Here is a 25,119-nt window from a genome sequence, read left to right on the forward strand (position 1 = left end):
CGAAACTCGGCGAGCAATCGGATAAAAGATTTGAATCCCGGATTTGATAGTGGAGAAGACTCTGAAAATATGATAAAATACTAATGCTGAGTAATAATAAAGATTTAACCACGCTAATGCTGAGTAATTTTTTTTTTTGCGTTGAATATTTAGTACACTTATTCTAACTGATAATGGTAAAATAGGATTTATTCTGAATGTTTTGGATTTGTTCTAAATGTTTAATTATTATAACCTGTTAAGATTGATTAGGCCAAATATTTGAAGGGTATATTTGCATAATGGAATGAGGGAGAAATTTAACACTTATGAGATGTGCAGATTTTAAGCCATCTCTCTTTTCTAGTATAAGGTTTATTTGTGATGAATGCTAGTTTTTTCACTACCAAAATAAAAGTTTCGTGTTACTATTTGATGATATTGATAAATTTTTGTAAATGTAGATGCCAAATTGAAAAGTGGTGCAAAGGCAGGACCGTCATTTTAATTTTGCTACTTCAAGGTACTTCTTTAATTTTGACATATATCTGTCCTTTTTGTGAATGATAATTGGAAAAACACTTGTTTGCCAAAATTTAACTAAGTAGTTGATTTTTCAACCCCTTTTGTTAATATTTTCAACAACTCCAAATTACGGTGTAAATATCATGATAGTTGACAAGTTATGTGGTGAATTTGGATTAATTATTTTTGACAAATTATAGGCGATTCACATCAAAGACCTCCATGATTAGGCTTCCCCTCACACTCAAAAACAATGGTTATAATAAGTACCTTGATTGCTTATTCCACAAAGGGTAATAACAAAACATTTCTTAAATTATGTCATTATCATATCAAATTCATATATTTTACCCAAAAATATCAAGTTAACTTTGTGTTAAGTTTCATAATGTAACATCTAATACCTCACCTAATGTCACTAACAATGAATGCTTTATAAAGTTTCATGCATACACTTCTATGGATAGGGATTACCATACGAAAGAAATTCTATTTATAGTAAAACTTGAAAGATGTAATAGATTACTTACTCCACGTATCTTACAATGCACATAAATCTTGTAAAATATAGTTTTGCTTTGAAATTACTTGTCAAGAGATAATTGAATTATATATTTTTTTGTTGAATAAATACAATATCATTTTATTGTTATGCATGCTAACAAAATTGCTTTAAAAGCAACAATTATATCAAGAGTAATTTGATTCTTCTGAGGGCAAAGAGGCGTACATCCTACATGTTCGGCTTGGTCGTCATTTTTTTCAAAAAACTATTCTTTTGCGTTACGAATACTTTTATTTAGTTTGTTTTATCTGCCCGATCCATATTTCTTACGCATGTCATATTACAAAAATACTATAGTAATTATTCCAAAATTTTCAAATAATCTTCTATTCAAACACGCATAAATTAAATTCTCATGATTTGTTATGAAAGAATTATGTGCCATTAGCCTGGACTTAATTGTGGAACAAAACATTTGTTTAGTAAAATGAAAAACCACCAATTGGAGCAAATAAGAATTAAGAACAGTCGGTTCTGCCGTTTTCGTTTGGTTTTGACCGTTTTTGGCATTACGGATATTCTACAGTGTTCGTCCACCTATAGAAACAAAACGAGTATCCGAGTCACCAATTTACACGTGGACAGCTTGACTCGTTTAGCGTGACGATTCGATAAAGTCAGTGACGTCGGATGCTTATGATTGGGTGAAACGGCAAAAAAGGTCTGAACGGTCCGTTAGTTACCACATCTCTGAATAACAAAAGATGTACGCAATGGGTGGTGGAATGGCGGGTGGCCCCTTTAATGCTGTCTTTTGATTACTGAAGATGATAAGAAAGAAGCTTGATTATATTAGGCAGATAGCACTAATGGCAGCTTAATATTCAACTAATTATAGAAAGTGTTTATTGTAGCTATTGATCCACCATTAATCAATACTATATCTGGACAATTAACTTTTGCCCTTCCATTCTAACAAAAAATAAAGGAACTCTTTCCCCGACAAAATTGCAAAAAATATATCTAGAAATGCTATGACATTTCCTAGTATAGTAGTTGGTATGAGTGTGTTTGGTGCCAAACCAATTTTTTGCCTAATTTTCCTCCTACAAGATTTTTAATAACTTTAACTACAATAATATTAAAAAAAAATTAAAACATACGCTTCAAAATATCAAAAAACACAAAAAAAAAATTTCCCTTTTTTCCCTTCTTCTTCTTTCTCTTCCACCTCAACTCACTATCACCTCCGCTGCCGCCCATCTCTTTTTTTTTTTCCCTTTCTTTTCTCCCTCTCTGTCCCCCTCTCCTCCTTCCTTCTCCCTCCCTCTCCTCCTCCCCTCCCCTTACGTGATATTTAGTCACGCGACCAGATCGTGTATGCAAGGAGAGAGGAGGAGAGCGGAGAGAGGGGAAAAAAAATTAAGCTGCTGCCATTGCCCTTGGCCAGCATGTGGTGAGATGAGAGAGAAGAGGAGGAGAGAAAAGAAAAAAGTTTTACATCTTAAAAAGTTTTTCTACAAATTCTACAATAAGTTACAATAAAATTTTAGACAAACACCAAAAAAACTCATTTGCCAAACGGGACCATTAATATTATTTTCAAATATAATTTTACTTAATCAAAATTATAATTATTAATTAATTTTGTATTTTTTTCATCAATATTTTTATCTTACATATATCACATCATAAAAAGTGCTAATATAATTATTTTGATTAATCTCCTTTCCAAATATTTTTTGGTCGACATGGTTTTATTGATCATTAATTTGATTCACAACTTTGAAGTATTGACGAGTTTGCACAACTGGTCACAAAACTTGTTGAAATTGTGAATTTTTGAATAGATGAAAGGTAAAAATCCAAATTGGCCAGGAGCAATGCATTTCCAATACATAAAACCTGATACACGCACACACACACGTGTGTGATTAAGGAGACTTAAAGGTTAAGTTTGTGCCTTTGGTTGTTGGACGGAGTCGTAAAACTCGTTGAAATGGTGAATTTTTTAATAGAAGAATGGTAAAAGTCCAAATTGGCCAAGAGCAATGCGTTTCCAGTACATAAAATCTGATATACATGTCTCGCCAAGGAGACTTTAAAAGTTTTTGCCTTTTTGGTAGTTAGTTGGATGGAGTCGTGAAGCCAAAGGCTCGAGAAGATATTCCCAAAGCTTTGGTCCTCATACCTTCTAGTTAGCAACTTTTTTGTAGGGTATATGGCTATGAACATTTTGCAAACTTTCGGTCATATAATCTTTAACATATTATTTTCCAGCAAAAAAAGAATTGTTGAGATGTCTTTAGGTTCTTGCAGCCTTCAAGTGCAAGTAAGTAATCTGCTGATAAAGATTGAAATGTAAGTAACTAATATGCTGATAAAGATTCCTGTCGCAATTGACCTATTAAGTGATCAGACATCTGCCAAGTAATAGTAGCGTCGTGAGGAAAATTGAAAGATACTGTAGTACAACTTAGTAGAAATTATAAATGTTTTTGTATAGCATGAAAGTAACTAATATATAATTACTACTTAATTAATGAAGAGGTGATTTCTGGCTTGAAGAGCTGTACCGGGTAACTGGAGTACTCTCCTAGGTGAGGTGCGGCTGCGCGGATATCACCTGCTCAGTTTATCGGAGACGGGGCTAAATCCCCCGATTTTTCTTCGATAATCGAGTTAGTTTAGATAATAGGAAATGAAATAATGTTCATTGGAGAAAATAGGCTCTTACCAGATCTCCCCCTTTCTTAGTGGGACATGTTGATATTTGTATGGGACAATGTGGGGGGAAGGACGGTGGGGTTTGAGTCCCTAGAAATCTGATTGAAACTGCGTATTAGTCTGACTAGACAACTCTGGGCAGTTGGACAATGTAGGGGGAAGGACGGTTGGGTCCGAGTCCTTAAAAATCTAATTGAGATAACAACGTATCATCTGACTAGACAACTCTGGGCAATGTGCAGAGTGTGCCAGAGGCTGTGTCCACTATGCAGGTGTCAGAACAATGGACAGGACCTCAGTTGTCATGTCACACACAGCACCACTTCGAGACAGTGGGTGTGGTGATCATCTCAGTCATTTGTAGGCGGTGCGTATCCGAGGTGATCAGGTCGGATAGAAGTCCTGGCTCGGTGAGACGAAGTCGAGGTGACCATTATCAGACGGATAGGCGGTAAATGGGGCTCGGCCGGATCAAGCCGAGTTGGAATGACCATCCTCAATTAACATTCTTTTGATACATATGAATCACTAGACTAGTAGCAGTATGAACAACTTTGATTTAGCATAAATATTAACTAGGACTTAATACGCAGACTATTTTCACAAGAGAAAAAAAAAGACCCAAAAAAATGAAAATATGAGAAAAAAAACCTATTCTGTTACTGATACGAATGCAAGAAGAACTTTGATAAATTATGACAGATTGGGAATCTCTTCTAATGTTTAAAGGAATCATTTTTTACCTTATATAAATCAAATCACTACAGTACATTATTCTACAAAATTTTTAAAAATAGCAATTCAAATAGGCCGATATGTATTTCGATTTGAAAGGCTAAATCATTTTTTTATTAAAATTTCATCACTATTTAATTTCGAATTAAAAAATATTTAATTTGAAATATGTCTAAAATGTTTGTTAGAGGAGGTGATCAATAAAAAAAAATTATTTTTAGGGGTCAATGTAGAATGAGGAGTGAATTTATAGATATTAAAAGAATAATTTATGTATAGAAAGAAAAAGCGCTCTTGCTTGTATCAGTAACTGTTCCATTTTCCTTTCCTGGTAAGGTTCTAGCGTTAAAAATTACAAAAGGTTCTTCCCGAAGTGTTTAATTCTCAAAATGACTATATACCAAACATAAGTATGACACCAATAATAAATTGTGATCATAAAGAATTCTAATTATCCATCTCAAGCCTTAAAAGCTTTTTACGAGATCAATGTATCACTTCCAATGATGGAACCTAAATATGTAATTTGTGGGGACGAACTTCATACAAATTTATACTTTGTAATTAATATAAAAAATTTTAAAATTTTTTTGGGGCGTGGGGGGGTGCAAAAATATTTTTGCTAAAAAAAATAGTACTCAAAACTTTTAAAATATTACAAAAAATAAAAACCTAATTTCTATGGGTCCCGGCCACTTCCATTGGTATTTGAGGAAAGACAACACTTCCATTGGCATCTAAGGAAGTTGCAAGATCGAATGTAGATCAATGTATCTTTCTTTGCAATTTTTTGAAATTTTTATAGAAAATATACAGTAGCGATTTGATATATATATATAAGTTTAAAGATGATTGAAAAATATATTTATAAAAAATATAGAGATTTTTTTGACAAAAAACCTCTTTCCAAACAAGGCAAAGGTTAGGAACAATAGAAAAATATACCATGACATCTTTAGTCATTGGCCACTAGTCTCTCTCCTTAAATGCCGTAAGCCGCCTCAACAAGGTGGCGTAGCAATACAACTTTCGACTTGTATTTTTAAGCCAGAGTCAAAGACGCGAAAAAGCTATCAAGAAAAGCATCTAATCCGAACTTGTGAGATGTCGTCGTTTCTTTGGTTTTTTTAATGAAAATTTTAACTTTTGCTTGACCACTCTCGTAGAGTTACGATTCTTTTTGCCTCATGCTAATCAAAACAAGCTGCGTAAAAAATGCCCAAATTCTTACGCAATTTGTTAGGAATAGGTATCGGGGGCTTGCCAATATTTGTGTAATTATGTTTTTAGTAAACGGCTAATAATTTTTGGGATAATTTCAGAAACCTCCTTTTGAAGGGTTTTCAATAGTTACACCACCGCGACCGGCCTTTTTTGAAATTTTCAAAATATCAAAATTATTTCTCCTAAAACTATTTATCTTGTAACAAGTTAGCCCAATTTAAAAATAAATGATTTTAGAAGAGAGAAAATGTTGCGAGAGTGCCCCTCATATATTGCATTAGTTAGATAATTTGGCATGAAAGGTAAATATTCACTTTAACAAAATCAAAGTTGGAGGGAGGGAGGGGGGGTTTGCGGGGTTATAAGTGAAGTTGATGGAAATTATAAGGCATCAACTTCATGAAACAGCAACAATTTGCAACCGTTACTTTGCATGAAACTGTACTTAATAGCAGAAACAAATAATTGGAAAGGAAAATTTGGTAGTTTATTTTCAAGAATTAGGGTGGAATCTCCGAAGTTATGGCTGGAAATCGAACGAGTGTCAATAAGAACTGGAAACACAAAATATAATAGCCCCTTCAAGCCTTAGAGGTAAATCTAGAAATTCACCAATATCGTTCAACATTAGGAACGTTATTCTCAAACTCTAGAAAATGCTACCCTAGAAAAACTGTACACCAGTAGAGAGATTTTAATAGATTTACTCAACAAATATCAGACAATTGGCTCTTTAGCGGGGTAGCCTCCTCTTGTTACCACCCCATCCTTTATAAGGAATACATCATCTCGCCAGTACTGAATATATATTTGGGGATGCATGCTCATGGTTGATGGTGGTTTCTGATCGTGAAGTAGGGAAGTTACTGGTTTGACCATTCTTTCCAAAAACATACCCAGGTGGAACGGACTAAGAAAAAGAAATTCTATTAGCTTGCTGAAAGAGGTTAAACAAGGCCAGCACAATAGACCTCTAGCTAATGATAATCAGAATTTCTTTAATAAGGTTTGGTATGTTCATCTTTATTTGGGATATGACGTTTCTTCTTCTTAAATTTTTTTGTTTGAGCTGCATTTTCATCTTTTCCTGTCAAGTACTCATTCATCTACCCTTCTACAGAGAGGGCAAGTGGGAGCTCCATTCCATTGAGAGTGAGATAACTTGAATATTGTACTATTTTGTCATTGCCCCTTGCTGGTTCTCTGATTAAATGCTGTAAATGTGCCTGAGCCAGTGCAGTTGGAACGAGTTCAAATCACTTCCATTAAGTTGGTAAACTTCCTGCAAAGGAAAAATCACCTAAATACTCTCTCACATTTTTGAAAACTCTCTTTTTGGTCCTTTACATGCAAAATAAAACAAAATGATCCCTCACATTCAAAGTGTACCATTTTGGTCCCAAATCATCATATTTCTAGCCAGTTTATTGACTAAAAAAGCATACCCCCCATCCACACGCCAATGGACGTAGGTGCAGAACGAGAATAGTAACAAGAAAACTCACATGGCGCTCATGCAGTAGTGTAATCAACTTCTTATTCTCAACTGGCGGTTATCTCATCTTTGGAGGCAAAATTACTCACAAATCGCCAAGAATTTTCCAAAACAGAAACTTTGTTCAAAAATAACATTGTATACTTCATTATTCATTCCACTGTGCAGATATCCCTTGTTAATTTCACTAATTGCAGAAGCTGTCGAAGATGGACCACTAAAGAAATCCAATGGTTGATTCGCATTTCCATAAGAATTATTCTATGTAGCATTTTTATCCTTTTTCCCCTTCTCGTTTCCAATCTATGATGACAATCGCAGGGTCGTTCATTGTGTTATTGACATCATTATTAGTCCCCTGCTGCTGCTGTTGCCATTTGAAGCTGCGAGGAGGTGAAAGATTCACTGTCAAGTTTATGAGGATACTTGGAATACCAGTTGGGGTCACAGTTGGATTGTATACTTCATTATCTCTAACCTTGTCCGCAGTAGTTAAAACAACAAGGTCTGTGTTTTTCTTCTGTTTTGTATCTTCACTGTCTTTTCGTTTTTTGTGTATGCAAGTCTTTCAATACAGTGAATCCAAAGTGAAGTATTTCCAGAAGACTTGACTTGCTACAAGAAAATCTCTAGTCTCTTGTTTATAGATCTTTCCTCGAAAAGAGAAAGAATGGTACTAGAAATAGTAATGGTAGAGTTTATGGTATTCTAAACTAGTCATTACGTATGGCACCGGCCGCCCAAAAAAAAAAAAAAACCTCCTACCCCTCTCCACATCCTTTCCATCCCAAGTGCCAAATACTCCCCTGATCACTAGGACGACCCGAGCGGTATAACAAACTGAATCTGGTTTTTCCTTAATGTGGAATAGGGCTAATCGTAGAAAACTGCCCTGCAATTAGAAACCTAATTATTGCCTAGTCGTTTGCTAACACAAGGCATGACTGTTTAAACTTCAGGACAGAAAACAGGCAAGTGCTTGGGGGACAAAAGTTGCATTTTGTAAGCTATGTATTTAGAAATGGTAAGGATTTGTGGTTAACGAAACATAATCAGTCAACATTTTATCGTTTTATAATGGATAAAACCATTAAAGCTCATGGTTAACAAAAATAGAAAGTCTAGCTATTAAAATGTGCATATGATTGCTGGTGCTAAATTATAGGACCTGGAGGTTTATCATACTTGTCTGTCCTCTCAAAATCATCCTTCCATTCAAAGTAATCCTCATCCATTTCATCCCTTCCATCATTTCTCATGTCACTTGCACTTGCTGTCTCCCACTTAAAATCATCTGACTCTTGGCCACATAATTCTCCATCTGCAGTATCACAATGCACACTCTAGATTCGATAAGTCGAGTTTAGCTCCATCTTTCTGTTTAGGTTATCAAGTTTAGTTTACTTTTTTTTTTAAATTTAAATGTTTAATTGATCTCAATTCCTGCTTATTTTTAATTTTTTTCACTTTTGTATTCAACCTTTTTCACTAAACTTGATTTCCAAGAATATATCGAGCTTAGTTTTTTCTTGTATTGTGTTTAAATCTTTCGCAAACTTGATTTCCTAAAAATGGTAGAAAGTTTTTAACATAAGCCATAATAGTAAAGTTTTTGAAAAATCACAGGCATCATATTCGGGCAACAATAAATTTGCAAACTGATACATTTGTCTTTCATTTAGGTGATTCAGTTAGCTGGAAGATAGTTACATGTCAGTAGGGTAGGCACTTAGTTACTGATGTAGTAAACGGGGAAGAACGAAAGAAACGTATATATAGCAGAAAGGTATCATGATTTGGGCAACAATAGATTTGTAAACTGATGCAATTTTTCATTTAGCTGGTTCAGCAGTTAGCTGGAAAGTAGTTACATGTCAGTAGGGTAGGCACTTAGATACTGATGTACTCGAAAGGGAAGAAAGAGAGACGTTTATAAAAGAGAGGGAGAGAACTGAGAAGAGAGCACAACAGTTTTGGCCTTCGTATTAGTTCCATTTCATCTCTCTACTTTCTTGATCTTCCTGCAGTAAAACTTCATCCTCTACTCTTGGATTGCATTCTTCAATTCTTGCAATTCCTGATTCCATCCTCCAATTCTTGCAATTCCTGAGGGAGGAACTTGAGATTCTCAACTGCCTTAAGCCACAAGAATTACAACTTAAACGGGCTCTAAAATCAGATTTCAAGGGGAGCACGGATTAATAAGCAGACTTGTATATTTATTATTATAGCGGGTTGTAACGTCAGAGAATTTAGGGTGAGTACAGAAATTTTATGACAGGCCTGCCTGGCAGTTTTCATGCATGTAGTGTTCGTGTGCAATAGCTGATTTGAGTCGGCAAAATTCCTAAAATTCATACCAACTTACTAACTTACCAAATAAAAAAAGAAGTACCTAAGTTACCAACTATTGATAGAGGAATGGAGATGGCTTCTGTAACTGCTGGTGATGGACAAAGCACTTGCATGCAATCATGTTACAACATGATTGCTGCATTTTTAGGTAATTATGTATTGCTTTAGTCAGTTTGATTTTGTTAATGACATCTCTCAGCTATATTTATTTGTTGTCGTTTGTTTTCGGTCATAACATAATTCATTTTTTCAACATCTTACGTATGTACTAAGTTCTCTTTTTTGTAGGGGTTGGCATTTTAACACTGCCATATGCACTGTCCATCGCTGGTTGGCTTGGCTTATTACTATTTATTGCGGTTGCAATGGTATGCTGTCGGACAGCTCTCCTGCTTGAGCGTTGCATGCGCGGTAATGAATCAGATGTTCAGAGCTATGGTGACATGGGTTATAAAGCATTTGGAAGGTCAGGGAAAATAGTGGCCTCACTAATAGGGAGCACAGAACTCTATCTGAGTTCTATCAGCCTACTGCTGTTGGTGTCTGAGAATCTAAATTATTTGTTTCCCCACACAGTCTTCTACCTTGGACACCTAAAACTTGGGGAAAAGAAGTTGTTCACAGTTTGCACTGCTTTAGTGATGCTTCCAACTTTATTCTCAACAAATGTTACAAAATTATCATTCATAAGTGGTTTGGGGACACTAGGGATTTTTGTAATAATATTGGCTATGCTTTGGGTTGGAGGTACTAGTGGATATGGATTTCAAGACCGAGCAAAAGTTGTTTCATGGAAGGGTATCTCAATATCGACCAGTTTGTTCCTAACTTGCTTCGGAGGACATTCAGTCCTCCCTACACTGTATAACTCCATGCAAAATAAGCAACAATTTACTAAGGTGAACACCTGCTGCTATCTTGTATTAGTTATGATGATTTATTTTAGTTGACAATTTAACTTATCATTTTGATTTCTCATTTGAATCACAAACTAAATTGTCCATTACATCTATCTATTGCAGGTATTGCTGCTCAGTTTTTCATGCAATAGTATAGTCTACCTCATAGTTGCAGTTGGTGGCTATCTCATCTTTGGAGGCCAAACCTGCCCACAAATCACCCTGAATTTTCCAAAACAAGAGCTTGGTTCAAAAATAGCATTGTATACTTCATTAGTCATACCACTGTCTAGGTATCCTTTGTTGATTTCACCTGTTGCAGATGCTATCGAGGATGGACTACCAAAGCAATATAAGAAACAGTTAATTTGTATTGTCATAAGATTTATTCTCCTAATTATCACAACCCTGATTGCTTGTTTTTTCCCTTATTTCGAGTCTCTGATGGCGATCGTGGGGTCATTTTCTGTGGTTTTGACATCATTATTGTTCCCCTGCTGCTGCTATTTGAAGCTAAGAGGAGGTGAAAAATTCAATGTCAAGTTTATAGAGATACTTGGAATAATAGTGTTTGGTATAATGACTGGGGTTACAGGATTATACTTTGTTGTCTTTGATCTTGTCCACGGTGCTGGTTAAAAAGATATACCTTGGTCTAGGTTTATGCATGGATTCAATCAGCAAAAGCCCCTCCAACTCAATAAATAGCAACAACATTTAAGTCTTTGCCCAGTTCTTCCAGCTTCTTCCATTAAAAAGAGAGAGAATGAGATCACTTCAACAAAGCTAAGGGACATTGCTCATCTTTCATTTCTTGCATGTGCAAGTGATTTTCTTATGATGTCTTTCGGGCCTTTTTTTTTGGCAAGTCTTGGTTATGCATTCAGGGAATCAAGAAAAGAGTATTTCCACAAGATTTGACTTGCTACAAGAAAATTTCTAATCTCTTGTTTATAGGTTTTTTTTTTCCTTATAAAAGAAAAAATGGTATTATTATGCCATAAAAAGCTTGTAATGTGCTAGTGAATTAACAAACAATGGTAGAGTTTTAAGGTACTCTGCTGTAAGCTAGGAATTATATTTGGCACAGACAAATTGGTAAAAACTGAAACTGGTATTTGACTACGTTTCTTGATATGCAGAAAGATTCATGAATTAGTAATACGCAGAGCATGTATTAAAAAGATTCATGAATTAGTAATATGCAGAGCAGAGAATAGTATTGGAATTGCTGATGAATTTACAACAAGCACTAGTGATTATCAACAAGTATAAAAATATGAATAATGCTAAGAGAGGTAATTGTCTGATCAAAAAATCCAAAAGATACAACTTACATTTACAAAAGCTTCTTGAACGATAGCAGTTACAGTGCAGATCAATTAATGAAACCAAAATCATAACGATCAAACTTTTACATGCTCATAATTTGGGATTGGAAAAAGGACAAATCAAACAATAATCTACACAAGACAAAGTTTAACTGCTAAACAAAACTTACAAAAATATGCTTCTTCACCAGTTCCTGATGAAATTTAAGGTGATGCATTTGATGCTATATGTTTCATTCTTGAAGAGCGGTGATCATTTTGGTATCCACATTGATATATGCTTTACAGAGAAGGCCAGACAACAGAGTAGAACTACTCTTCATCTTCAGTAAGCTGCACATTGTACCCATGCTTCATGTCTGCGTGCGTTTACAGGTAAATTATGTTAAACAAGTATTGAGAGAAAATAAAGAGCAGGTCTGTGTATGTTCCAAGGACCAAGTAAGTTAGGAGAATGAAATAAATGGCCCAATTTCTATTTGACAACATCTCACAAAAATATCATAACGGCAAATCACCATAACAAATTTTTGCACAAGGGCTATAATCAACTACATTTCACCAGGAAAGTTGCAAGTGTCACCATGTCAATATGCAAGACAAAGGAGAAAGTAAGTAAATAACCTAAAAGAGGATTCTTATACACAAGTTCTGACTGTTTAAACTTCAGGACAGAAAACATGCAAGTGCTTGTGGGACAAAAGTTGCATTTAGTAACACTGCTATCTGCTACTTGCTATCTGCTACTTGCAAGCTATATTTAGAACTGGTAAAGATTTGTGGTTACCGAAACATAATCAATCAACACTTTATCATTTTATAATAGACAAAACCATTAAAGCTCATGGTTAACAAAAGTAGAAATTCTAACTATTAAAATTATGATTGCTGGTGCTAAATTTTTTAGTACCTTTAACCGGAGCTTTATCATATTTGTCTTTCCTCTCAAAATCATTCTTCCATTCAAAGTCATCCTCACCCATTTCATCCCTTCCATCATTTCCCATTTCACTTTCACTTGCTGTCTCCCACTCAGAATCATCAGACTCTTGGCCACACAATTCTCCATCTGCACCCTCACAATGCACACCCCCATGTTTACTAGCAGCCTCCCTAAATAACCAAGCAGCACGCATTTGCTTCTTAACTAATCGCTCAGCATAGTCAGGAACCTTGTTTTGCCTCAATGATAGATCTGGATCCGTTGACTGAGAGCACTCATTTATGAACAGAATAGCATCTAACAAACTCTCCTTAGCTAACCCGAGCATGTCATAAGCTTGTGCTCTCCTCCAAAGGCTTTTCGCATGACGATTCACAGGGTTATGTAGACAGAGTGCACGTGTTGCATCACTTATAGCCGCCAAGGGTTGTTGCAATAGAAGATGACACTGAGCTCGATTACTGTAAAGTACCACTCTCTCTTTCTTGGATCTCATTGGGCACAATGCCAATGCTTCTGAGTACTTAGATGCAGCCCCAGAAATATTTCCTGAAGAAAATAGTGAATTTCCTTCAAGTTTGACAACTAGTGCTGCTGCCTGTTTAATATGAAGATCCTCTTTTGGCATATTCTTTTCCCATTTTAATCTCTGTCTGGAGCTGAGTAGTTCCTCAACCTCTTCTTGTATGCGACTACTAATAGAATTCCGTCCTGTTCCTTGTGACTGAACACACTCCTGAAGAGCATTGACAATGGATTCTCCTAGTTTTTTGTGATCACCAAGACTTGATATCTCTGCAAGGTCCACCAAAGCAGGTACTGCCTTATCCATGACCTACAAAAGCACAAATTTTTGGATCATAAAAGGCACTCAGAAGATTAACAAGAAAGGTTGCATGCATCTCCCTGAATTGGAAAAAGGGCATGTATTAACACACTTTTTGTACATATGGATGACCAGAAGACTGAAACTGCAGACACAATCCCAGACATAACTTGCCTCCCAAGTTTATAGGTAGAAAATTTCCTTGTAATCTTCCTAGACTTTTATCTTCATTAATATTTCTTGAATATAAAGTACATTGAAGCACATTGTAGCATAGTGGAAGCCTAAAAGAAAGAGAACCTTTTACCACTATTCCTCCTTTTCCTATCATACCAAACAATGCACTACTAATCATATTGTTTTTGGCCTCCCTGAAGCCAGAGGTTTAGAATCTCACAGAAAAAGAGCAAGCCACGGACAATTGTTTTTCAATTTAAAGGAGACATCATGGGTTCAAAACACATTAAGAACTAACCTCTGTCAGGTAAGGGGTGTATCAGCAACCTTGCTGGACATGCCAACCGAGATTATTGTGTAGTTAGTTTGTCCTAAATGGTAATTTTAATCAAGATTCAAAACACTATTCCTTCTCTGTAGACAAGGAATTGAAAAACAATATCTCGGTAAAATTACTCAAGGTATGGAGGCATCTGTAAAAAGTAAAATTACAGATGATGATATTACGCTAACAACCAGCAAAAACATGTAAGACAAGCATGGATGTATACATCGTATTGAATGTCTAATTCAGTCTATGGAAATGACTCATTAGCATGGTCTTGTAGTTGCAAAAATTTCCAGGAGGAAAACAAGTTCATGTACTTCCCAAAATCTTGGATCCATCTATCCAGCTAATTGTCCAAAAGAAAAGATCATGACCTAGTTAGGGTGGCTGTGGTCTATCAAGCACTTTACCTTGTGAGATGTACTTGGATCTTGAAGCAACCATAGAAGACAATCAATGGCCATATACTGCCAGTCATCTGATGAACGGGCTATATTACATAATGCCTCCACAATACCAGGGCAACTAGCTACAGGCCCCCTACCATGCTTGTGATGGCAGATCGTCCGCAATAAGCCAATTCCAGCAGGAGAGTTCTCATTTACCAGCCCACCCCACATCCCTGGAAGTTTTATGAGAAATTCTGGTTTGCATATTGTTGGCAGGAACTCAGGTTTAAAAGCAAAGCAATTAATTAGTTGAAGAGACCAGCACTGTAATTGACTAGCCCACTCCTCTGCCTTCCTGGACTCCATTTCAACACCACCCATGCCACGAGTAAGAAGATCACAGTGATAACTGAGCCTTCTGTCAACATACTGGTAAAAATGAGAGTAAACGATTTCAAGTGAACTCATCGCTAGTTGGATGGAAAGCTCAAGGATCTCACCATGACTTGCTACTGCAGCAAAAGTGCTGGCATAGGTAGCCAAATGGCCTAGAGCCCGTACTGCCACCCTCTGTTCAACCCAGGTTAACCTCCCTCTCAGAAGTTCAACCAAGGGTGGAATAACCCCAGCATGAACAGCTCTTTCAGCAAATTCTTCCATATTCATGGTGTAGGATCCTATTATGTGGGCTGCATAATAAGGTATATAAATATTTTGATCATGTGTTAGCCAGCGACGATTCTTTAAACCCTTCCATATAAGTGCTGCCATGCATTCAAATATCCCCAATTCAATGAACTCAGGATCATTAGGGTGTGCCATAGCTGTATTCCATAGGCCACTAATAGGGAGAACCTGACCATCATCATCCTGTGAGGGAAGTTCCTGAAAGAACTTTAAGATACTTGCTCTACGCTTGCTTGGGTTCCCTTCCTTCATCACACAGAAAAAGCATCCTGGGTAGGGGCAGTCAGCAGACACTTTACCCATGTCATAAGCTTACTTGCTTACCAATCCTGGAATTAAGTTCTCATCAGGCTCTCAACATCATATGCAAAATCAAAGAAAGTATAATGTCCATTACTACTCATGCAAAAAGCAAATTGGTACACACTTTCCCCTTTAAAAAAAACAGCTCAAATTTTAGCATCAGCAGATATGAAATTTATCTAGGCTTGGTTTTTGCATGATCTGACAGCCATTAGTTGGCACAATGATTTGCTCACCGGTAACAATCATGGAAGCCTTAAAAGACCACAACTTAAACAAAGACAGCTTATAATGTGCTGTCTTCTTAAAGTTTTTAGCTTTTATCTTTTGTAAGGCCTGCAACATATCTAACATGGGAAGTGAGAATTCTCCAGATACATCTCAAGACCTTGCTAGCAAATTGAACCATTCCTAAATGATCTGGTTTAGCAATGACAACTAATAAATCTTTACCATAGCCAAGGTGACACTTTCACTTCGGTTCAATTCATCACTACCAAAGTGCAATTTAGACATAGGTAAAAGCAGGCAATATGTTACTTCATTAAGGCACCAGACACCAAACACTCAATGAACACTGGAGGTTATGTTACATTCCAACTGAGTTTTTTACTTAAAGCACTAATAAGATTATGTTACAGGTCACATCAAAGTCACCACAGAACAGGTAAAAAGGGAGTCAACCAGGCCAAACCTCTCCACTGGAATCCTATGGCAATAAAGACACCAGTCAACCAGCTGCTCCTCATCCTACATTACCCAAGATACACAAGGTCCAAATATGGGGCATTCTAAATGCTTAACTTCTTCTTCTTTTTTCTGTTGCTTTTCTTAGGGAAATACACCTTGTGATAGTTTTTTTCCCCACAGCGGTGGGGAGCATGGCACTACATGGTTAACTTCTATTCAATGCAAAGCTAAGCATCAAAGGGTCCAACAGCAAGAACAATTTGATGTAACAGCACCTCATGCATATACGTCCTTCATCAACTCAACCTGATCATTAACCAATCACCGATTCATTCTCATCCTATGTCAAATTCTCAGCTTTAACTACCTTAGGGCACCAACTTACAGAAGCTAGGAATTCATAGTAAGCAAGTGCACAGTGACATCTTATAACTGAACCAGAATATCTTCACACAGTTAAATACTCAGGCAATTAACTAAAATACTGGTTAACAAGATGTGATGACCATAAGGAGAAAAAGAATTGCATATTATGGCATCCATCCAATGAATCATATTGACTTCATGAACATAAAATGAAATTGCAAGCACAGATAACCACATGCCTAATTAGCAAACAAACCCCCAGGGGAACACTCAGCAACAACAAAAGCATCGAAAACAATCTGTTTTTTGTCAAGTAAAATGTGAAATCGAAGAACTAATTTCAGATTGAAAAAAAAAAACGCTGACTAACTGTAGGTTTAAAAAACTTTTTTTCGCCTTATAACATACATACTTTGTAAATCGTGCTTAGGCTCTTCCTATGAGTTCAAGTACAAGCACAAGAAGACGATGAAAGACTAAACGAGCAAATTAAACCTGTAGAACTAGTAATTATGAATAACTTCATCACTATAAAAGACAGGAAGCAAATAAGTCTAACCCAAAACAAACAGCAAAATCAAAGCATAAAGCAGACCATCATCCCACCCAAAGACAAATCTCTAATCATTTTCACATAAAGCAGACACATTTCAAACTCCCAATAGATCTAGATAAACTCTAAGGCAACTCCAGCTAAAATTGACAAGCTACTAGGTTCTGACCAAAATGTCCAGAGACCGAAAGAACCCAAACCAAAACAAGCAAAAAGAAGAGTAGATACAGCAATCCAACTTGACCCCATGATCAAATGAAGAAAAAGATTCAAACTTGGAAATAGCCCTGAACCCACATTTTTCTTTGCACACAAAACTGAAATTCGACCAAGAAATCAGACCAAAAAAAACAAACTTTAAGCCAAAAATATGGAATAAAACAGAAGAAAAAGAAGAGTGGAGCAAGATACCTTGAATAAGCTAAGACTGAAGGGGGTTGAATTCAAAGATTTTGAGAGGCTGGTCTAAAACACAACAAAAAGAAAGAATGGTTTCTTTTTCTTTTCTTTTCTGGTTGCAGAAAGTAAATAAACCTCTTTTGGTAAGAGTCTAAAGTGGGCTGATTTGCAATAGCATTCGAGGCTTTTTGAGAAGTTTGAAAAGAATGATAACTGAGTAAAAACTACTGTAGGCAGAAGGCTTTTTTTTTTTTTTTTTTTTAAATTAGACTAGGGACTGGACTCACTGGAGGATTCAGACAGCAACGAAAATCCTGTAGCAATGGGAAAGAATTTAGGTGTATTTAAAATTTTTTGCCGTTTTTTGGGAAGGTACACTTGCACCGGACAGTATTGAAATTTGATTTTGATGGCTAATATCAAGCTACCTCACTTACACTTTACTTGCACGCGCTGTATGACACTAAGCTGTGGTTTGCAAAAGAGGGGTTTAATCACGCCCCCGAAATTACGAAAGTATGGAGTATCCACACTTTACCACCTAAGCCTTTAAAAATATTACATTTTACCCCTCTCTTGACAGAGTCAAAATTTTAAAAACTTAAACACCAACGTATTGAAGAGACTTAAATATCCTTGATTTGTTGGTGAAGGTACAGTTCTACTCTTCCATTAGAGGGAAAACTAGCAGAAATATACCGTGCGCAAGAATTTATGTAATGCCCGCAATGAGCATTGAAGTACTATAATTCATATTTGCAATATAATGTGTATAAATCATGTGGTGTAGGGGAGATAATTATAAAGATGAGAAAAAGGATAAACTAACCATCATCTCAAACGACACCACAATCCGAATCAAGAATCCAAAGGTCAGTCGAAACCAATTCTTTACCATGTAACATGAAATTTGGTAACCAGCGGATTGCAAAATAATTTGGAGAACATTTGCAGGCAAAATAATTTGGTGTAATTAATGGAATTAAAGAACATTTATTACAATTAATATATTTACACATTATTTGGCTTTCTACAGGTGAGAACTTTTTTGAATTTGGATATGATTTCATAGTGATAAAGATCACGTTTCAAAGTCATGAAATTGCATAGGCTCGATTCCTCACGCTATCAGTTAACAATTTGGTCAACATGTATGGAAATGCACGAAAGGTATGTCAACCCTTTATTTACTGCTTGATAGAGAAACCATGAAATGAAATTAAACAAAATAGGTTAATTGACGAAAATAGTCCTGCCATAGGTTAATTGAGGATCTTTTTTATGCTTGTTGATTTTAATGTATTTCATGTTTTGGTGTGTGTCATGTAATTGAGAGCATCTATTGGAACAGCTTAACTTAATTTTTTTGTTAACGCATTTTTTTATTTGATAGCTTTCTTGGTTTATGCTACAATATATTTGAATTGTATCACAGTCATATTAAGTATACCGTTCTTAATAAAAGGCATAAGTTTAAAGATAAGATGTTATTTTGGTTTTTTTAAAAAGGCTCATAAAGTTGCATATTATATGAGAATAATGAAGCGTTGAGAGTTGAAGTTGTAGATTTATTCAAAGCTTTTTACAAAAATCAAGCATGGTCCTGAATGGTTGAAAATAATTCTGCAGCACGTTGTCGATAAATTGCTAAGTTAAATTGACATGGAAAAAGAATGGACAATAAAAGCTGGCATTCATATGTTTATTGAACATATAAGAAGAACAACGTTTCTTGCAAAATAAATTTAAAAGAAAGGTCTATGTTCTACCGGTTGGTGTATCGGAGAAGATGTAGAACTTATTGTGCCAAGGGAACGGTTTTTCAACTCCGTGTTTTTTGAAGATTAGGACAGTATAGCAGGACTTTGATTCAGGGATAAATACTAAAGCGTCGCCAAATTGTAGTTGATGCTCAAACTTAAACTTATTCCAATTATTTGTAAATTGTCTCTGACGCATTCCAAGAGTGACTGTTTTGTTTCCAATTCTCAGGGTGATCAAAGAAGTTTTGTCACTATGCATGAAGAAGGATACAAACTTGGGCACTTTCTGTTGTTCATCGACAAAAAAATTATTAGTGGGAAAGAAAGTAATAACTGATAAAATAAAACAGGATATAGCTAGAGCTCACAAAATTATGCTGGTTTTGCTAAGTAAAGATCCCATAGAATGATAGCCCCTCAGAAATGTCCTGAATGAAATTCGATTTCATTGCAAGTGCTACTTTCTGGCATAGCATTCTTTCTTCTGTATTTCATCAGAACAAAGTTAAGTGTATGAAGGTGAGAAATAAAACAAGAAAAAGTTTTTGAAGTGTTTAAGCATGAGAAAACAAGCTTTTTAGGATAATATGCCCTGTATATAGGATACCAAAATAGTCAGCCAAACCAATTAAAATATTAGTTTTATATGCAATTGAGACTGAAAATTATAAGAGTGAAACCAGTTCTTAAGTCTCATTGGTTGTCAAACAAATAGACAAAGTATAAGCTTTATAAGCAAAATTATAAGAACAGAACCAGTTCTTGAGTTCCCTTGCTTCTTGGACAGGTGGATTTACAAGGATTGCTAAATCAAACCAGATAAAAAGAGCTACTCCTATGAAAAAAAAAAGGGGGAAGCAATATGTGATTTCTAAAAGGCACAAATAGAAAAGGTTAGATGTTCAAAACATATAAGTGTCAACTGTTATACTTACCATTATAATTTTGAACCTTTAGCCTTCTTCCAATAAGAACAGGATAGTTCTGAATGTCTGAAATAATCTTGGAGCCTTCATTATCAATAAAAGCATTCCACATGGACAACATAAGTGTCTGCAATCTGACATATTTGAACCAGTTCTACTGCTTTATAATTTCTTGCAAAAAGGCTTCAATTTGTAAAAGCATATTGTCCCAGTAAGCAAAAATTTAGGCTTCTTACACTTCATTACCAATGACAAGCTTCTGGACTCATGATTCCTTTGAATTTTTCGTGACAATTTTTTCATCCAACGCAGCAATAACAATTCCCATAATATCTAGTGAGAGGAAGTTTAAATATAAGCATAATAGCATATAATAACAATGTACATCAGTTATGGTTGAAAAGAAAGATAGTTACCAATAGAAATGTCCTTTCGATCCATATACTGTGCCAAGTCCTTAAACTTGGTATACGTAAACTTTGCAGCTATAACATCCTCTTCATCTACAATCTCTTCAATAATTGTTCGACTAGTGATTATCCATTGCTTTGCAATCTCAGTGGTTCTAAAGTCATCAGGGATCTTTTTCACCTGAGCATTAGAGATGAGGTACTTTTTGTAAACCTCTATTTTGGGGCTCATTGTAGGAATATTGGCATTGAAGACGATTCATTCAACCTTTGAGCCATAGAAAATAATTATCATGCCGGTGGACAAATGAGTACTATATACACTTCTAAGTTTAGCATATAGCATTTTGAATATAAAAAAGTTGAATTGCAATAAACACCTCATAATCAATGAAGATAAATTTTTGTTTCTTAGTTGGTGTGCTAATTGATGAGGTAACTTGCTATTTTCTTGGACAGTGACTTTTGCTGTCCACTTCTCCATTCCAACCTCAACATCATTGATAGGTAATATAGTGGCCATCCTATACTCATTAGTAATAATAAAACTATATAAGCAAGAAATTTCTGTTTGCAAGGCAAAAGAAAGGTATAAACTTTGAAAACAAGATATAACAACATTTAAATGGCAAGATACCTATGAAGAGTCCAAATGATCAATTAGATAATTGCAATATTTCATCAAACACAATATTTCTTGTTTTGCAGTCAGTTTTAACTTTAACAGAAGTTCCTAGAAGTATGATAACTTTAACTGCAGCAGCAGTTTTTACTCTAGAGAGTACAGCGTATAATTGTCCATGAAAAAAAACCTACACCAACATAGTCAAGAGTGTGGCCCTGAGCCTTGTTAATCATCATTGCAAAACAAAGGCGAACTGGAAGTTGTGTTCTGATGAAGGGAACTGGAAATTGTCATTGCAAGAGTTTCGCATTTTTATCCTTCGCATTTTTATCCATGGTATGATATGACACAAGACTTGTGAGAGAACTACATAAATGGCTCACGGATATTTCCAACTGCAAAGTAAGCACATTAGACAGGAATTAAAAACAGAAGAAGATAACGCGTCACATACATAAAATGGAGAATAAAGTAGCTAATAATTGTTTGATCAAAGGAGAAGAACAGATGAATGAACTATTAAAGATTATGTTTCAATTTAAATAAAAAAAATTAAGTACCTTTTGCTGCAGCAAGAAAAAAATAAGCAGAAGCCCGTAGCAAGCAAAACCTGGAGAAAATTAAGAGGGCCATGCAAAAATGGATAATAGGAAAATGTCATTTTCAGATAGGAATATAAAAAAAGAAAAGCAATAAATGACACTAAACTTCAAAGGGTATATACATAAACTGAAGAACAAAGTAGCTAATAATTGTTTGATCAAAGGAGAAGAGCAGAGATCGATGAATGAAATATTAAAGTTAATGCTTCAATTCCAATAAGAAAAGCAAGTACCTTTTCTCGCAGCAAGAAAAATAAACAGCAGCTCGTAGCCAGCAAAACCTGGGGGAAATAAAGAGGGCCATGCAAAAATGGATAATAGGAAAATGTCATTTTTAGATAGGAATAAAAATAAAAAAGGAATAGCAATAAATGTCACTAAACTACAAAATGTAGAAACAACAGTATTAAATAATGAATATGACCAAGAAAGCACACGAAGCATACAAACGCGAGAGAAAAACAGGAGAAAAAAGTCTCTAACAAAAGCAAAAGCAATATGTCAGCAAGAAATCTGATAAAAACAACAGAGGCAACAAAAGATTCGGGCAAAAGGAAAGTAAAAAATCGAACTTCAAACAATAAGAGACAACAATGCAATGAAAATGGAAAATGATAGAACAAAGAGAATCATAAAACAAAAAAATTGCAAAAGGAATATTAATAATAGTAACAGGTAGAAAAAAACAGTAAGCATGGGAAGTAGAAGAAGAATATGAAAAACAAAGTAATCGCAAAGGGGAAAAATATAAAAACTATTACAAGAATAGGGGGAGGGAAAATAGAGCATCACTTACAGTAGATGTAATAGCAGACAGTAGAAAACACCAATAACAGTGATTGAAGAAAGATGCACAACGAAACAAAGGGGAGGAAAAACTCGAGGAAAAAGAAGTGGAAGCATACATAAAACGAAGCAAAAGAAGAAAAGCAAGCTGAAATGCAAGGGAAAGAAATTTACATGATTACCTGGCTTTTATTCGGCGCATGAAAACCAGGGAAAGCATGTTTAAAGATGTGCAAATCCGGCATGGAGACGCCATCTCGCATGGAGACGTCAACATTTAATGAATTACAGATTGTGTAGGGTAAGAGGTGAATCCACCGACCAATAGAAAGAATGGGCAAGGTGTCTGCTTATATTTTGTATAGCTTGATGATGATGATGAAAGAAGCAAATAGTGGATAGTGACCAATCTAAATTGAGGAGGGGGGAAGATTAGAAGATGGGCGGTGCAGGGGTATGATAATGACGATAGAGCAAAAGGCAGCAACCCACTTAAGATGTCATTTCCAACAAACAGCCCCACGTGATTTCCACATGAGGAGGACGAAAGACCAGTAAGCAATTTAAGTACCATTCCCATTGTATATATAAAGTTCTTTAGTATACAATACTTCCAAAGTTAGTTAATAATAAGGCATGCCACACATATGATATAGGGGGAAAAAAGGGTATTGCTAAGTGGAAAATGGACAGTCAATAGTAAGTAGGGCAAAACCACCTAAAAATGCCTTAAAGCCTTTTGAGAGAAACTAGAAAATTTTACCAAATCTTCTTAAATCCACTTTGTTTTCACTTGATTAAACAGTTCAATTGGTTGATGAAAATGACAAATTAGGCAATTTAAGAATCATCGAAGTATTTATGTTAAGTATTAAGCTACTTATGGAGCAATTGCTATGATTCATTCGTTGAAGTTAGACCGTTGAAATTTTACAGTTTGGGTTCATTACTGAAGTTAAAGGGTGTTAAAAATTTGGCTTGACTTTTATTTTGTATTACACCTTCTGATGAATATATTAATGCAACGATCAGAATTTTGAGCATTAGACTATAAGAGGTTAAGAATAATTTCAAAAGGGAAATGGTCAAGTGGAATGACACGAATTAAAAAGCACTAGTAGCGATGTTAACTTGAGATGATGAAGTGTACATTTTTAGGATAACCACCACAAATCTTAGGGGAAGAGAACAAAGTGTTATTAACGTGCAGAGGGATCTGGATACATTGGTACTTTTGGTTTGTACTCGTCCGTATTTAAAATACTTAATTGGTTTTTAAGTTAGTAAGAAAGTAAAATATTAGAAAAAGGTCTTAATAAGTAGTAGGATACTTGTAGTTTCTAATTTGATTGCTTGACACAAAATTCACAACATTATACTATGTTACATTTTGTATTTCCACCTTTTTTTTAAGTGTATTATATCTCATATGTAAAAATAAAATTTGAAAGAGAATTTATGACGAGTTAATAATTTCTGGTTCAATATAACTGGCCAGATCTTGACGGGAAGAAATTGTAATGCTTTCCAATCTTGTTTCACTGGAAGGCCATTGGTTGAAAGATGGTGCTCAACAAGATTTTAAACATTCAATCATTTATAACTAAAAGAATAAAGAGATGGTTAACATATTATCTTGTTTAATCCAGTTCTTCCACAATCTTGTGCAAAACAAATACAACGTATTATTTTTTTTATGGGAAATTTGCCAAATTGGTCCCTAACATTTGCACAAAAAACTTTTTTAGTCTCTAACATTTAAAATCAGTCAGAATAGTTTCTAACGTGTAAATTATGAGTCAATTTGGTCCTAATGCTCGTATTTGCTCTTTTTTCCTGCTAAAAATAGCAAACCGGCATAATTTCAAGGGCAAAATTCGAAACATTCGTTAATCCTTAATTTTCCACCATTCTCTTTCCTTCTCATGGCAGATCCCTCCGCTGATTAGGAATTTGGCAAAGTTTCGAACTTTGGCCCTCTCTTATAAGAGTGTGTGTGTGTGTGTGTGTGTGTGTGTGTGTGTGTGTGTAGGCTTGAGTAGGGAAGAAGAGATTACAAATCAGAAATCGCAGAAAGGATGAAGTTTCTATTATTAATGTGTCTGAAATCGCCATTGCCATAAGAAATTACAGAAATCGCAGAGGATGGAGTTTCTATTATTAATGTGTCTGAAATCACAAAAATGTTTAGCTGCTCGGGGGGAGAGGGAGAGGGAGAGAGAGAGAGAGAGAGAGGCAGTGCGTGTGATGTTGGAGCTAATAAAAACTGAGATTTTGTTGTTTCTTGTTTTTTTTAGGGAATCAATCAGTTATTGAGTCGATAGAGGAGTCAGAGGGAGAAGAGATGAGACAGCATTCCATTCAAGAATCAAGACCAAACCTCCATTGCAGCAACAGCAGGTAACCAATCCTCCACCGCGGGCGATATGTATCTTGCAGGAAAGGAAATGAAGAACTTAACTGACAAACAAAATAAACTAAACGACGCCGTGAGTGAGCGGTGGACGCCGTGAGCGAGCGGTTAGCACCTCACCTATCAATATCATCTCTCCTTCGTCTAGCCTCTACTGG

General features: G+C 35.5%; 2 protein-coding genes across 5 annotated transcripts; one reads left to right on the forward strand and one right to left on the reverse strand.

Moving 5' to 3' along the window:
* The first annotated feature begins 6,070 nt into the window (after positions 1 to 6,070).
* Positions 6,071 to 11,107, forward strand: LOC113699543 (amino acid transporter AVT1I-like). Of its 2 annotated transcripts, XM_072057640.1 has the most exons (5): positions 6,071 to 6,706; positions 6,816 to 7,423; positions 7,512 to 7,695; positions 9,834 to 10,444; positions 10,568 to 11,107. In XM_072057640.1, exons 4-5 carry the CDS (start codon positions 9,911 to 9,913, stop codon positions 11,081 to 11,083), a joined length of 1,050 nt encoding a protein of 349 aa, XP_071913741.1. In that variant the 5' UTR covers positions 6,071 to 6,706; positions 6,816 to 7,423; positions 7,512 to 7,695; positions 9,834 to 9,910; the 3' UTR covers positions 11,084 to 11,107. The 2 variants fall into 2 exon arrangements, with proteins under 2 accessions (XP_071913741.1, XP_071913740.1); XM_072057639.1 differs by having other exon boundaries at positions 6,816 to 7,695.
* A 593-nt stretch (positions 11,108 to 11,700) lies between these two features.
* LOC113699947 (uncharacterized) lies at positions 11,701 to 17,762 on the reverse strand. 3 transcript variants are annotated; one of them, XM_027220297.2, is made up of 4 exons: positions 17,449 to 17,762; positions 14,460 to 15,454; positions 12,686 to 13,553; positions 11,701 to 12,134 (listed from the first exon to the last, which is right to left on the reverse strand). In XM_027220297.2, the coding sequence occupies exons 2-4, from the start codon at positions 15,426 to 15,428 to the stop codon at positions 12,088 to 12,090; spliced, it is 1,884 nt and encodes a 627-aa protein (XP_027076098.1). In that variant the 5' UTR covers positions 15,429 to 15,454; positions 17,449 to 17,762; the 3' UTR covers positions 11,701 to 12,087. The 3 variants fall into 3 exon arrangements, with proteins under 3 accessions (XP_027076098.1, XP_071913889.1, XP_027076099.1); XM_072057788.1 differs by lacking the exon at positions 17,449 to 17,762 and adding an exon at positions 17,335 to 17,355; XM_027220298.2 differs by lacking the exon at positions 17,449 to 17,762 and adding an exon at positions 16,123 to 17,264.
* Positions 17,763 to 25,119: the final 7,357 nt, after the last annotated feature.

Source organism: Coffea arabica, chromosome 7c (genome assembly GCF_036785885.1).
Source record: "Coffea arabica cultivar ET-39 chromosome 7c, Coffea Arabica ET-39 HiFi, whole genome shotgun sequence".
Lineage (NCBI taxonomy): Eukaryota > Viridiplantae > Streptophyta > Magnoliopsida > Gentianales > Rubiaceae > Coffea > Coffea arabica.